This window comes from Phyllostomus discolor, chromosome 3, assembly GCF_004126475.2.
Source record: "Phyllostomus discolor isolate MPI-MPIP mPhyDis1 chromosome 3, mPhyDis1.pri.v3, whole genome shotgun sequence".
Classification (NCBI taxonomy): Eukaryota; Metazoa; Chordata; class Mammalia; order Chiroptera; family Phyllostomidae; genus Phyllostomus; species Phyllostomus discolor.
Window position 1 is genome coordinate 39,718,318 of NC_040905.2, and position 14,289 is coordinate 39,732,606.

Here is a 14,289-nt window from a genome sequence, read left to right on the forward strand (position 1 = left end):
AACTGTTCAGAACTACTGCTTCCAATTTCCAGATTCTTCAAAAACTTAATAGGATAAACATGTTCAACAGACCTGTTTAAGGATTTCATTCTTATACTTTAAATCTTAGCTTATACTTCTGTTGGTCAGCAGAATCATTTCCTTTATTCATTTTTGTACCCCAAACTTTTATGCGTTGGAAGAATATGCCAAATTGTTCTGTTAAAACTGTGTCCTCCATTTAAAAAGTAGAAACTTGAAGATGGACATAAAATGACTTTTCACTGTGTCATTTCCCTTTTCTTCTTAATTTTAGGTGTTTACACTTCTCTACCTAGCAATGTATTCATTCCTAAAAGACTAAACCTAAATTTTTGGTAATACTGCCACCAAGTGGAGGTGACGCTTCATTTTCCTCAAAATATGATTTTGCTTTGAGTGAAAAATCATTTTGGATTAATGAATTTTTCCATTCTATGTCACATGTTTATCAGTAAACCTAAACACATAAATTGCCAGATGTCTTTTTGAAAGTATGTTTTAAACAAAAAAAATTATTTTGAATATTAAATGCAAGGGAAAAAAGTATGTTCTAAATTATTAGGAAGAAACATTAGTCCTTTTCACTCATTCATTTAGGAGAAAAGTAGTTTTCTTCTTCCCTGTTCCTACTTTGCAAATTGAGAAGTAGCTCAATGTTACATAAAAAGTCTTTCTTTTAGCAATTTTAGTGCAAAGGCTACAGCTAAGTTTTCCGAGCCATTTTCTAAGACCATTGCTTAAAATGCTATATGTTCTTGCATTCTAATTGGTGTTACTTAGTGGGCTGGGCATCATCCCACAAACTTGAATGTTGCTGGTCCTGTCAGGGCACATGCCTGAGCTGGGGGGTGCAAAAGGCAGCCTACTGACGTTTCTCTCCCTCCATCCCTCCCCTTTCCTCTCTCTCTAAAAATTAAAAATTAAAAACATGCTATGTTCTCAAATGAAACAAGGTTAATTTTAAATTTTAAAAAAGTAATAGACTTGGCTCATTGAAAACTTCTAGCTCTTTTCAAAACACTGGGGTTGTAATACTCATTTAACTGTGACAGACACTGCAAATACAGAATAAGTTGTTTCTAAGTGTTTAGTATTAAACTACATTTCAAATTTGATATGTGGGTCCGTACCCTATTTTATTATTTGTTTGTCTTAACCACAGCACAAAAATGACTTTAAATTGGTTACTAGCACTACTACTAGTTCAAAATAAATGGTTCAATAAACAGGATTTTTAGAATAATGATAGGACTTCTATAAAAGGATTTTAAAATTTTATTGCTCTCTATACTGATCATATGTGTAGTCTTGTGATTGTAAAGCATTCCAGATTTACAGACCTGGGCTATACACTTGAAAAACTTGCTTTACAAAACTCATACAGTAATATGTAGGCCTAGTACAGAAATTCAAAGCTAGGAATCAAATCCTAACAGTCTAATAGACTGTACTTAAAATGTCTCTCTCATTCTTAAATCTGGTATTTCCCAGACGGAACTAGCACAATCTTAACTAATCATTAGTGAAATAGTACAACCACAAATATTAGTAACAGCCTAAGAAGAATATTTCTTAAAAAGAAATTACACGGAAACACCACTGTTATATACATTATAATCAGATCTAAGCACAATTTTTAAATTGTGTTTAGTAATATGCTAAGAATGTGAATTACAAAGTTTAACAAAATTGGTGAAATACACTTAATAATTTACAAGAAAAGCAAGTTTACATATTAGTGTTAGACATTTTTCTTTCAGTTACCTAGTAAAGAAAACAGTTCAACGGCTCACAGGCAAATGTAATACCTACTTTTTTTCACAGTTATTGCAATCAGTCCAATATTAAATAATTTAATTTAGAAATATTACTTATATGCACAAACTACACTTGCAACAGCATGACCTTTTACTTGAAAAATAAAGGACAGTATAATTATATTTATTTACACATTGCCCATAACACTGGACTTTTTTGTAATGCTTTGTTTTCTAAAAGTTTTTAAACTAAAAATATATTTGAAGACAGTGAACCAAAACAGTACCACCACATCACATCTTGTCATTACACATCAGTGTCCTCACAGTAGTTCAACTAAGATTTATGACTCAACTTCATCCTAAAATATAAAAAGTACTTTTAAAAAACCATGAAATCCAATCTAGCTATGTTTAATAAATTGTACTGCCATAGTAAGGGAATATCCTTAAAAAATGAAAAACAACAAAAGCACAAAATTTTTAAACTTTCACTCACAACACTACACAGTAAGTGTAAACTTTTTCAACATTTCTTCTTTTCCTTCCTTGGACATGCTTTTTCCCTTAAGTAACTTGAAGGCCTTGTCACAAAGAGCCTTGACCATATTTTACTCTGAAGATAAATGCACTTATTTTGGGAAATCATTCCCTATTGTTTAAATGACTTCTCTTAGGTAAAGGTAGCTTTCTACTTAAGATGTCTCCCTTTTATGTAAAGCCAGCCCTGGTTTTTTAATACCTTTTACATACAGTGATTCTCACTAAGGATACAATATTATTTGAAATATAAACACTAAGTAATACTTGAGTATGCTGAAATAATAGAAAAACCAATTACGAACTCTGACCTAGGAATACATCCAGGTTCAGCCCTGGAAATGGGTCTTTCATAAGTGAAGTTCAACTAGAACCTAAGTGACTTTCACAGTTTTACTATTAATTCTTCAGGTTAGTACTAATTTGACAGACTTAGTTAAGCAACATTTCATTCTGACTCACTGGATTTTATACAAAATGCTTTAGGAGAAAGTTTTAGTAAAACACTATAAAATATTAATTTTCTATAGCTTGTAGTCTTAATATTAAAGGTATTCTGTTATACTAAAGATAAAAGTAACCTATTACCCAAAGATGCAATTTGTGGATTCTCTTTCATCAAGTCATTGCCATTCTTACTACTAAACCTGCCAAAGTTCAGTGGAAAGTCAAGTTATGCTTCACTTGCTTCACAGAGGTTCCATTAGGCACTCAGTTGGCAGTAAGAACAAACCTTCACTTACCCTTCTCTGTAACTTTCTTTCCCAATATATGGGTCACGTATAATCTGAAAAACTCAAATAACAAATGCACATTTAAAAAAAATGTATACTCAAGGAACCCCTTTTTAATCCAATTTAACCTATTCAGATATTTAAGTTTGCTACAGAATATTTTTAAAAGCAATATTGTGATCTCCCAATCCAATATTCCTTTTATATACGTATTCTAAATTAACTACCTTGAGATGCAGAATTTCTTACAACATATTATGTGCAAAATAACTCTTGACCACAAAACTTGAAACAACTGTTGCATATATAATCAAGCAACATCCAGTACTCCAGCAGCCACAAGTTGCCGTGAGAGCCAGTCCAACCCTTCATAGAGTCCCATACCACTTCGCGCGTCGCAGCCCTGGATATACCAGCTGCGGCCACAGCACAGTTTATGAAGACTGAGAAGTTCAGTGATTTCTTCTATTGAAAGAGCTCCAGCAACATCCTGAAAGATACATACACATGAGAATTTTTAAAAACTCAGTCCATCAATACTATAATTTTTCTAATTATTACCACTTACAGAGAATTGTACTGCCACCATTCTAACCAAAGCTTAATCTAAAAACTTAGATTCACCTTTCAGTAATTATTCTGAAATTAATAAGACTATTAAAAAGTAAAGCTTTATTAAAATCACATATGTTTATAAGAATAGCCTTACAATGAAATCAATATAAGCCATGAAGCCTGAGTGAAAAATATTGCCTGAGTCATTATGATGCATCAATTAAAAAAAACCTAATGTGTATATAATTTTAAAAGAGCTTAAAAATAGGGTTTGTAAAATGAAGTTTATTAAACTACTACTATTCTGACCCCCCCACTTCCCAGAAGCAACCATCAATAAGCTCTTTCATATTTTTCCAGAAAATTTCCATGCACAAATAGGAATATGCTCATTTTTTTTTGTTTTTACTTAACACACATGTTGACTATAGATAACTTCCCACTATCAGGACAAACAGGTTGCCCGCTTATTTTTAACAACTGAACTGCATTCTGTTGTGTAGGTGCAGCAAAATTTTCTACCAGTCCTATACTGGATATTCAGGTTAAGTTGTGTGCTTATGTGCTATTACAAATACATACACATACATACATATTTTTACAGACATGAGGTCGGGAAAAATTCCAGCCATTGTTAATATAACAAGAACAGTTTGTGTGACATCCATGTAACCTGGCAGTCAAGGAGAGTGGGCTGGAATGCACATGTGTGAACAATGATGACTTCACTGTACTAGTCAGTGGGGACAGTAGACAACATTGAGTGAACTTGTGTACTGTGTGGCCATCACATTCAAAATGACTGAGTGAGTACAGCAACAAATATACATCAAATTTTGCATTAAGCTTAAACATTCCTCCATGGAAACTATTTGGATGATTCAGAAGGCCGAAGCTATGGGCAACTGGTGATTGGCACCTTCGTTGCTACAACATGCCTGCTCATGCATTATGTTTCGTGCAGAGTTTTTTGGTGAAATATCAAATCACTCAGGTGACTCAGCCCCCCTACAGCCTAGATTTGGTGCCCTGCAATTCCTGGCTTTTCCCAAAACTAAAATCACCTTTGAAAGGGAAGAGATTTCAGACCCTCGATGAAATTGAGAAAAAGATGACAGGGCAGCTGATGGCAACTGGGAGAACTATGTGATGTCCCAAGGTGCCTACTTTGAAGGGGACTGAGGTGTCATTGTCCTATATGTACAGTGTTTCTTTTATCTTCTTCAATAAATGTATCTATTTTTCATATTACATGGCTGGATACCTCCTGGACAGAACTTGTACATTTGCAAAAGCATCTGCAGGATGACTTTAGGATATTTGTTTGTAGGACATATTATTAGAGGTAGAATTTCAGGGTAAAAGCTTTGACAGTTATTGCCATAATGCTCTCTAAGAAAAACGTCTCAGTTTAATAACCACATAACAGTCAAAAGACCTTTGTCTTTCACATTATGATAGTTGGAAAATGGTATTTTACTTTTCTTATTTGTATGTCTTTAATCTTTAGTACAGCAAAGCATATCGGCTTTTTTAGGGCCTTTTTTTTTAATTAAGGAGAAAATCCTGTATTTCTCATCCTACTCCTCTTTATGACATCTGAGTGGCTACACCCATTAAACCATTTTCACCCTCCTAGAAACTTAGGCTCAGGGTCTACAAATCTTCCCCTCATCCTGTCCTTCATCCTTCCCATTTGGTCACCAAATTCTAACAATTCTACCATTATTAAACGTCTTCACTCTGCTTCCACCTATCTATTCCTCTAACAGGGGTCTTGTTACCTCTCTCAGGTGAATAACTGCAGCAATTTACTGCATCTTCCTGTCTCTAGTCCCTTGCTCTAATTCTGCATCCTACCCCCAGGACTGCTGTCTAAAACACTGATGTGATCTTATAACCTACTAGTCCAAAAACCTTTAGATGGTTCTCCTTTGGTCATAGAATAAAACTTAAATTTCTCAGTCTGGGACAGTCAGGCCTTCACAGTGTGGCCTCACTTGTTATTCTAGATTTCTTCATCCACTACCTGCTCCTCACTTACATGCTCCCTAAATACACTTTTGTTTTCTCTGCCTACAATGTTTTTCCCTTCATATACTGACTCAAAGTCTTATCCATAATTTCAACTTACCATAATTTCAACACAAACCCTACTTTTTTATAAACCTTACAAGATGTCACCTTTAGAATTATTCTCTCTCCAATTTGCCATAGCAATTTGTTAAATTATTCAAGTTACTTACCAATTTTCTCTGTATTAGAATCTCATATATATTCACTTATATGTTTACTTACACTGGAGTTTCCAGAGAGCATCAATGACCTTATTTCTTTTTCAATACTTTTAAGGTACAAAGCACAGCACCTTCCTCACAGACTGTACTCAGAATATATATCAGAAACTTCATAAATATCTACTAATTACTTGTTTAAATCTTTCCAACCACTTTATGATGTGAAATGCACAAGATTACTAAAATAAGCATTCTAAAATAAAAATGCATTACCTGTTTGTTAGCAAAAATCAGAAGCAAAGCATCTCGGAGTTCTTTTTCTGTTAACAACTTTGCAAGCTCACTGTGTGCTTCATTAACTCTGTCTCTATGACTGCTATCAACAACAAACACAACAGCTACCAACAAAACAACAAAAAAATCAGTCAGTACCTATTAAGTTTCAGTAAACGGAAAAAATATTTTCACGCTCCCATTATTATCTTATGGGCACAGAAAGGCTGCCTATTACTACAGAAGCAATAATTAACAATATGATCTCAAATATGTAGTGTAACTTTTCAGCTTTCATTTCCCCCTCTATAACAAGATTTAACCCTGCTCTACCCAAAACAAATTGCTGTGTATATCAATTGATATTTTCTCTTAATGAATGAAAATGTACCTATCATGATCTACTTACTGAGGCTACCTGTTCTTTGATTACTACTTTTTTAACCAAAAGATAGTTCTTTTTTTTTTCTTTTTTAAAAATAATTTTAATGATTTTTAATTTATTTTTTTATTTTATTTTATTATTTTTTTAAAGATTTTATTCATCCATTTTTAGGGAGGGAAGGGGGGGGGGGGAGAGAGAGAGAGAGAGAGAGAGAGAGATCAATGTGCGGTTGCTGGGGGTCATGGCCGGCAACCCAGGAATGTACCCTGGCTGGGAATCGAACCTGGGACACTTTAGTTCCCAGCCCGCACTCAATCCACCAAGCTACGCCAGCCAGGGCAAGACAGTTCTTTAAACATAAATAAATCACCATTTTATCTTTCCAAGATGACTTTCCTCATGATTAAAATTCCATTTTTTTCCTATTAAGCACTGTCTCATACTAAACTCACTATCTAAAGCCCCAAAGTGAAAGTAGGACAACATGTGGAACAGGTGGCATAAACATAAGCTCCGTGTTAGAGTGCAGGAGGCACGCCGGGGCCCAGATGTGAATAAATGCAAGGTGGAATATGTGTGAAATGCCACAGTTCAGTCAAAAGCCAACCATTGTAGGTTTTTCTTCATATAACAACTGTGAATGCAAATGGAGCTATTAAGATATTACGATGGGATAAATACTGAATTGAGCAGAACTATACACCTAAATTCTGCTTATACTTCACAATACTGTGATCAATCATGCTCACGAAACTAACAATACACTTTAACTGCTAAGAGCAGCAAGAGGTAAGTACTCTTAACTTTCCACATATCTAATCTAAGTATTGTTTTATGCTATAATTATAGTTTTTCATGAAATATACCAAAGTACATATCCCAATCTTTCCACCTTCATTTTTTTAAATGTGGGGCTGACCACCAATATTCAAAGGTACAGTCATTCTTTAATCAAGGCTTAAATTACCAGCTTTATTAATTAAATAAATATACTGAAAACTGGCATCCTAAAAATCTGAAAAATTAAGATGTCATTTCTTCCCCTCTTACCTTGGGTATTGAGGTAATAATGTTTCCACAATGGTCTTAATTTGTGTTTTCCACCTACATCCCAAATAGTGAACTTTAGGTTTTTATATTCTACAGTTTCCACATTAAAACCTGTTTTAGAAAACAGTTACTTTAATACTGAACTTACAATGAGTGACACACCAAACACAAGGCAACCCCGTTTAGAACTGCAATTTACAAATTACCTTCAAACAGTGTTACCTTCAAACAGTGACACCTACCGCTGCCCCGCAACTCCACTCTCAACAACCCATCACGGGAAATGTGCACCTTTCCCAGGCGTTAGCCCTCTAAAGCGTCACTAGAGTCCCTAGGACCCTGAAACCCAAGTACTTGCCAATTCTGTACCACTACCACCCTCTCACCCCTGACCCTCAGCCAGGGGCACCAATCCTTCACTCCTTTCCAACTGTCCCACCAATACTCTGTTCCCTATTATCCTACCATCCACATTTCAATCCCAAAGCCACCAAATTTTGCTTTTTTCCTTTGGAATGTTGATGTCTTAGAGCAAGAAAAAAGCCCATCTCCATGCCAAACTGGCATAAAATAAGATCCGCAAAACTCAGCTGTGAACTAGGGTTTGTTAATAAAAGGTCCATAAGGTAAAAAGCAATACTCATACTCACCAATTGTTGGAATAGGCTGCATAAACTCATCCTGTTTTAACTTAAACAAAATAGTAGTTTTTCCAGCGCCATCTAATCCTAATGTAACAACTCGAATTTCCATTTTTGGTCCAATGTGAACTCTATTGTCCTATAATTTTAAAAAAATTTAAATCTTTTGATACGGAGTTAGAAAACATTAAGATTTATACTTTTATTTATAAAATCTCATTGTTAATTATTCCTCCTCCTCATTGTTCAACCCATCAAAATCTGAGAAATCTGAGTTGTATTGCCTAAAACACCTTGAATCTGATCTCAAGAGAGAAGAATCACTCCTTATTGCTAAATCCCTTAGTAAAACTGACTAATTTGTTTTCATATAAATAAAAAATACATATCCACTTATTCAAGATTTTTTTGCTCAATTGAATCTTCTTTAAATAAGTTTTCTTATGCTGTGCTAAATATATTAATTGAAAATGAAAACTGCTGCTCACTTCCCAGAAATGTCCAGCCAACAATTTCATGTGTATCCCTCCAGACACTTTCCTATGCACATACTGGTTGATATACACAAATAAAACAAATATACTTTTTAAAAAGCTAAATTTAAAAAACATATTGCAACTAGCTTTTATAATCAACAGTCTATTATGGAATCCTTTCATTTCAGAACATAAAGACCTACCTTTTTCTTTCACTTGCTTCATTATATCCCATGAACCACAATTAACCAATCCCCAAATGACAGATGTTAGGTCATCTCTATATTTCGTATATTATGGAGAATGAGCAATGAACATACTTGTATATATTACCAGCTGCATGACCCCTCTGCCTCACTTCCTTCATTTGTAAATGAAGGATTAAAATAGTACCAAACTTATATAATTTTTGCATGGATTATTTTTTTAAATACATGCAAAAGTCCTTACAACAGTTCCTGGAATGTGGTAAGTACCATATAAGTGTCAGTACTCATTATTTTGCCTCCTCATTTTAGCACTTTTCTTTTATGACACAAATTCCCTCTCATCTGCATGTTCTCATTCACTCCCAAATATACACTTCAGGATAGCCCTAAGACTCAGAAATAAAACGATCTATGGACCAGAATATCTTTGTGAGAACACTAGAGACCAGCTGTAATGCTAAAATACCCAGGCCAACATAAAACCAAGAAGGGATTCCAACAAAATGGTAGGAGAATTCACAGAATTCTGCACACCAATGTGTGCCCCTGCCCAACTGGGGAGAGTACCATGTAAGTAGGAGGAGAACTCCCATACCAGGACAGAACATAAGAATTTACTGAGCATTCAATATTCTGGCTTATCTGGGGGCTGCCTTAGATACAGACCAGTCATTATCTCACTCAGCAACATAATTTGAAAGCCAGTGGAAACAGAGGCAAGGACATGGCTCACTGGAGCTGCTGTTGTGCAGAGAGAATGAGAGATTACTGGCCTCTGAGAAAATGTAGGGGCAAGCTGATTAGAGAATTTGAGACAAGCCAAGAAATGATATACCCAGAAAAGACTTGAGAAGTCTAGGATCTCTTGTAGGGCTGATTGGTAAAGGTTTTCCCAGGCTCAAAGCTAGTTCATAAAGATTTGGAGAGGTAGTTGTTTATTCGAATGCCCAAATCTCAACAAAATATGACAAGGCATAAAAGAAACAGGAAAACTTGACCTAATCAAAGGACAAAATAAAATTCTAAAAACTGACTGTGAAAAAAATTCAGATCTTGGGAGGGAGGAGGAAAGGACTGGGTGGATGGGTTGGGATGGGAGTAAAAGATAGAAAATTGTACTGCAACAACAATTAAGATAAAATTAAAAAACACAACCAAAAAAACACTTTAGCTTATATGTGTGAGAAATTCATACTTGTAAGAAAACTGGAATAATATTTTGTTCTATTCTTCATCTCATATTTCAGAGAAGTATATTAGGATCTGTGTAAAGAAATAGCATACTTTAGAATAGTATTTGTTACATTTTTTATCTCATATTTTGGAGAGGTATACTAGGATCTGAGTAAGAATAAACAGCAAAAGCAAAAGTAATAAATCATCATTACCATAACGACAACTATGGAAAACATATATGCTAGGGACCACAGGGCATGCCACCCAAACTTCCACCTTTAAAATGAGCTGTATAAGTTCTGAATTCAGTTCAAAGACAAGATTGCAAACAGAAATGAACAATTTCCTATCATGAAACCAGTTTCCTTGGAACTATAAAATTATTCATGAGAAAATTTTAAATCCTTTTAGATATACTTCCAAAAATGTAATATCATTTCAAGAAAGTTAAAAAAGTCAACCAACAAAAAAAATTCACATCTATGAATTATTGCCCAAGAATTTAAAATACATTTAAGAGAGACACTCAATAAGGTAAAAGAAACAGAGACAAATGAGTAAAATTAAAAAAATAAAGATTGGACAAAATGAGAATACCAACAAAGAGAAATTTCAAGAAATAACTAGCACTCTGGAGCTGAAAATATAATAACTGTACTGAAAAAGTTGACTAGAGTTTCAATAGCAGACTTCAACAGGCAAAAGAGAAAATCACCAAATTCAAAGATAAGTCATTTGAAATCATCAAGTCAGAGGAGAAAAAAGAAAAACGAGGGAAGAAACCCTAAAGGATGTATTTGACACTAGCAAGGAGACCAATATGTATATTACAAGTCCCAGGAAGAGGAGAAAGAAAAGGGGCAGAGAGAGCTTACCTGAAGAAATAATGACTGAAAACTTCCCAATCTGAAGAGAGAAATGGATATAAAAATTCTAAATCAATGCATTCCAACTAGGAAAAACCCAAATAGATCCATACTGAGACACATTATAATCAAACTGCCAAAAGTCAAAGACAAAGAGAGGATCTTAAGGGCAACAAGAGAAAAGTGACTCATCTCAGACAAGGGAGCTTCCATTAGATTATGAGCTGATTTTTCAGCAGAAAGTTTGCAGGCCCAAAAGGAGAAGGAGGATATATGTATTGAATATACTGAAAGGAATAAAACTGTCAGAATAGACTCACAGTTGTTAGGGAGGAGGGAGGTTAGGGGACTGGGTGAAAAAGGTGAAGGGATTAAGCAGTTCAAAGGTAGTTATAGAATAATCACAGAAAAGAATAATCACAGAGATGTATATTACAGCATAGAGAATATGTGATAAATGCGTATGGGGCCAGGTGGGTGGATACTTGGAAGCATTAGAGGGATCATTCTCTAAAGTACATGATTTTCTAACTAGTGTGCTACACATCTGAAACTAATACAGAATAATACTGAATGTAAACTGTAATTTAAAAATAAAATATTAATTAAAAAAAGAAAAAAAAAACTTTTTACCATGAAATGCTATGTATGGCAAAACTGTCCTTTCCCAGCCCTGGCCAGGTAGCTCAGCTAGTTAGAGCATCATCCCGGTATGACAAAATTGTGAGTTCAATCCCCACTCAGGGCACATACAAAAATCAACCAATACATGAATAAAATAAATGGAACAACAAATCAGTGTTCCTCCACTCTCCTCCCCTTCCTCCCTCTCTTCCTCTAAAATCAATAAATTTTAAAAAGTTAAATTAAGAAAATAACTTGCTCACAAAAGCAAAACCTGAGGGAGCCATAACTATTAGATCTGCTCTAAAAGAAATGTTAAAGGAGTCTTTCAAGTTGAAATAAAAGGATGATAGATAGAAACACAAACACATATGAAATAATAAAATGGTAAATGTAAATATGTAAACAAACAGTAACCTATATTATTGTAATTTTGGCACATAAAGTTTTATGGATTTAAAATAACAAAAATATTTCATATACCTGAAACTAATATAAAAATATCAAATGTAAACTGTAATTGAAAAATAAAAAGAAAACATTTTGAACTGTAAAACTGTTCATTGGTATACAATATATAAAGATGGAATTTGTGACATCAATAACAAAGTGTGGGGGTGAAATAGGGTTTTTGCATGCAACTAAAGTTAAAGTGTAATCATTTAAAAATAGAATGTTAGAACTAAGATGTTTTATGTAATTATGGTAAACACAAGAAATTCATAGAATACACAGAAAAAAAGAAATGAAAAGGGAATCAAACCATGTCACTATGAAATAGTAAAATACAAAAAAAAGGCAGTAAAGGAGGAAAGGAGAGACAAGACATACAGAAAGCAGCAAAATGGCAATAGTGAGTTACTTAGCAATAACTACTTTAAATATTAATGGATTTAATGCCCCAATCAAAAGACAAAGTTTAACTAAATGGATAAAAAAGCAAGATCCAACAATATGCCGTCTACAAGTGACTCATTTTATATCTATCAGGAAAAAGATATTCTATGCAAATCACACCCAAAAGGGCAGGGATGGCTATTCTATCAGACAAAATAGACTTTAAGTCAGAAACCACTGTAAGAGAAAGAATGTCATTTTATAATGAGAAAAGGGTAAATTTACAAAAAAGATATAACAATTATAAATAGTAGTTGGCTTATAAATATATGGATTAAAGCCCTAAACATAAGACCTAAAACTGTTAAACTCCTAAAAGGAAACATAGGGGAAAAGCTTAATGACATTGGATCTGGCAATGATTTCCGCAATATGACACCAAAAGTACAGTCAGCAAAAGCAAAAATAGACAAATGGGACTCTTGATCCTTAAAGCTTCTATGAATCAAAGAACACAGTCAACAGAGTGAAGAAGCACCCTCGGTAGTGGGAGAAAATATCTGCAAATCATGTATCTTGATAATGGATTCATACACAGAATACACAGAGAATTTCTACAACTCAACAACAAAAAAAACAAATTACTCAGTTAAAAAACAGGCAAAAGACTTACACAAAATATCTCCAAACGGTATTTCAGATGGCCAAAAATCATGTGAGTAGATGTTCAATATCACTAGTCAGCAGAAAAATACAAACCAAAATCACAAGGAAATATCACCTCATACCCATTAGGATGGCTACTATTAAAAAACAAAACAAAAACAAAAACCCCAAACCAAAAACAAGTGTTGGTAAAAATGTAGAGAAATTAGAACCCTGTGTTTTGCTCGTGGCATTATAATATAGTGCAACAACTATAGAAAACAGTATGGCATTTTCGCAGAAAATTAAAAATTAAACTACAGTATCATCCAGTAATCTCCTAGATATACATCCAAAAAAACCTGAAAGCAAGATCTTAGAGAGATATTTGCACACCTATGTTCACAGCAGCATTATTCACAACAGCTAAGAGGTGTAAGTAACCCTAACGCCCTTCAATGAATGACTGGATAAACAAAATGTGCTACATTGCAAACAATTCTGTCACACTCTGTGACATAAACTTTGAGGACATCGTGCTAAATGAAATAAGCGAATCACAAAAAGGTAAATACTATATGCTTCCACTTACATGAAGTATTTACAGTAATCAAATTCAAAGAAACAGAAAGTTGCTAGGAGCTGGTAAGGTAGGGGGAAAAGTTACTGTTCATAAGGTATAGAGTTTCAGTCTTGCAAAATGAAAAACTTCTGGAGATTTGTTTCACACAAAGTGAATTTACTTAACAATATCAAACTGTACACTTAAAAATGGTTAGGATGGTAAATTTTATATTATGTGCTTTGTGCCATAATAAAAAAATGTGGTCCATCCCCACAATAGTGTATCTTGCAGCTATGAAGAGGAACAGAAAATGCCGCTGTGTACTGTTGTGGAGTGCTCTCCAGGATAAAGGACAAAGTGGAGCAAAAAGGACAAAGTGGAGAAATATGTAAGGTATTCTACCTTTACATGCAGGAAGTATACAGATAAATATACAACTACTTCTCTTTATATTTTTAAATGATGATTAAAATTAAGAAGAAATTCTTAATGGTTTTCTATGGGCAAGGGAGGAAAAGAGTACGGGGTCAGGGAGAGACTAGGCTGCTCTGAATGAACCTTGCTTTGCAGATGTGACTCTGGACCATGTAAACATTTCCCATAATTATAAAACAATATTAATTTTTTTAATCTCTAAAAATAAAAAGCAAAATGGAACACATTAACCTTTGTAAGCTAGGAGAATCTACTTTAAAAAC

At 34.1% G+C, this 14,289-nt stretch overlaps 1 protein-coding gene across 4 annotated transcripts in view; it reads right to left on the reverse strand.

Annotated features, from left to right (window-relative positions):
- TRIM23 (tripartite motif containing 23) overlaps positions 1 to 14,289 on the reverse strand; it is a 40,615-nt gene that overhangs the window by 2,149 nt on the left and 24,177 nt on the right. The window contains exons 8-13 of one of the 4 annotated variants that reach the window (XM_036020338.1): positions 8,203 to 8,332; positions 7,553 to 7,663; positions 6,118 to 6,242; positions 3,437 to 3,542; positions 3,062 to 3,105; positions 1,279 to 2,140 (exon numbers count right to left, since the gene is read on the reverse strand). In XM_036020338.1, coding sequence (XP_035876231.1) covers positions 3,095 to 3,105; positions 3,437 to 3,542; positions 6,118 to 6,242; positions 7,553 to 7,663; positions 8,203 to 8,332 — 483 coding nt within the window. In that variant the 3' untranslated portion in view covers positions 1,279 to 2,140; positions 3,062 to 3,094. Of the gene's footprint in view, positions 1 to 1,278; positions 2,141 to 3,061; positions 3,114 to 3,436; positions 3,543 to 6,117; positions 6,243 to 7,552; positions 7,664 to 8,202; positions 8,333 to 14,289 lie in introns of those variants that run through there. The other 3 variants (XM_028512616.2, XM_036020337.1, XM_036020336.1) reach the window with 3 other exon arrangements.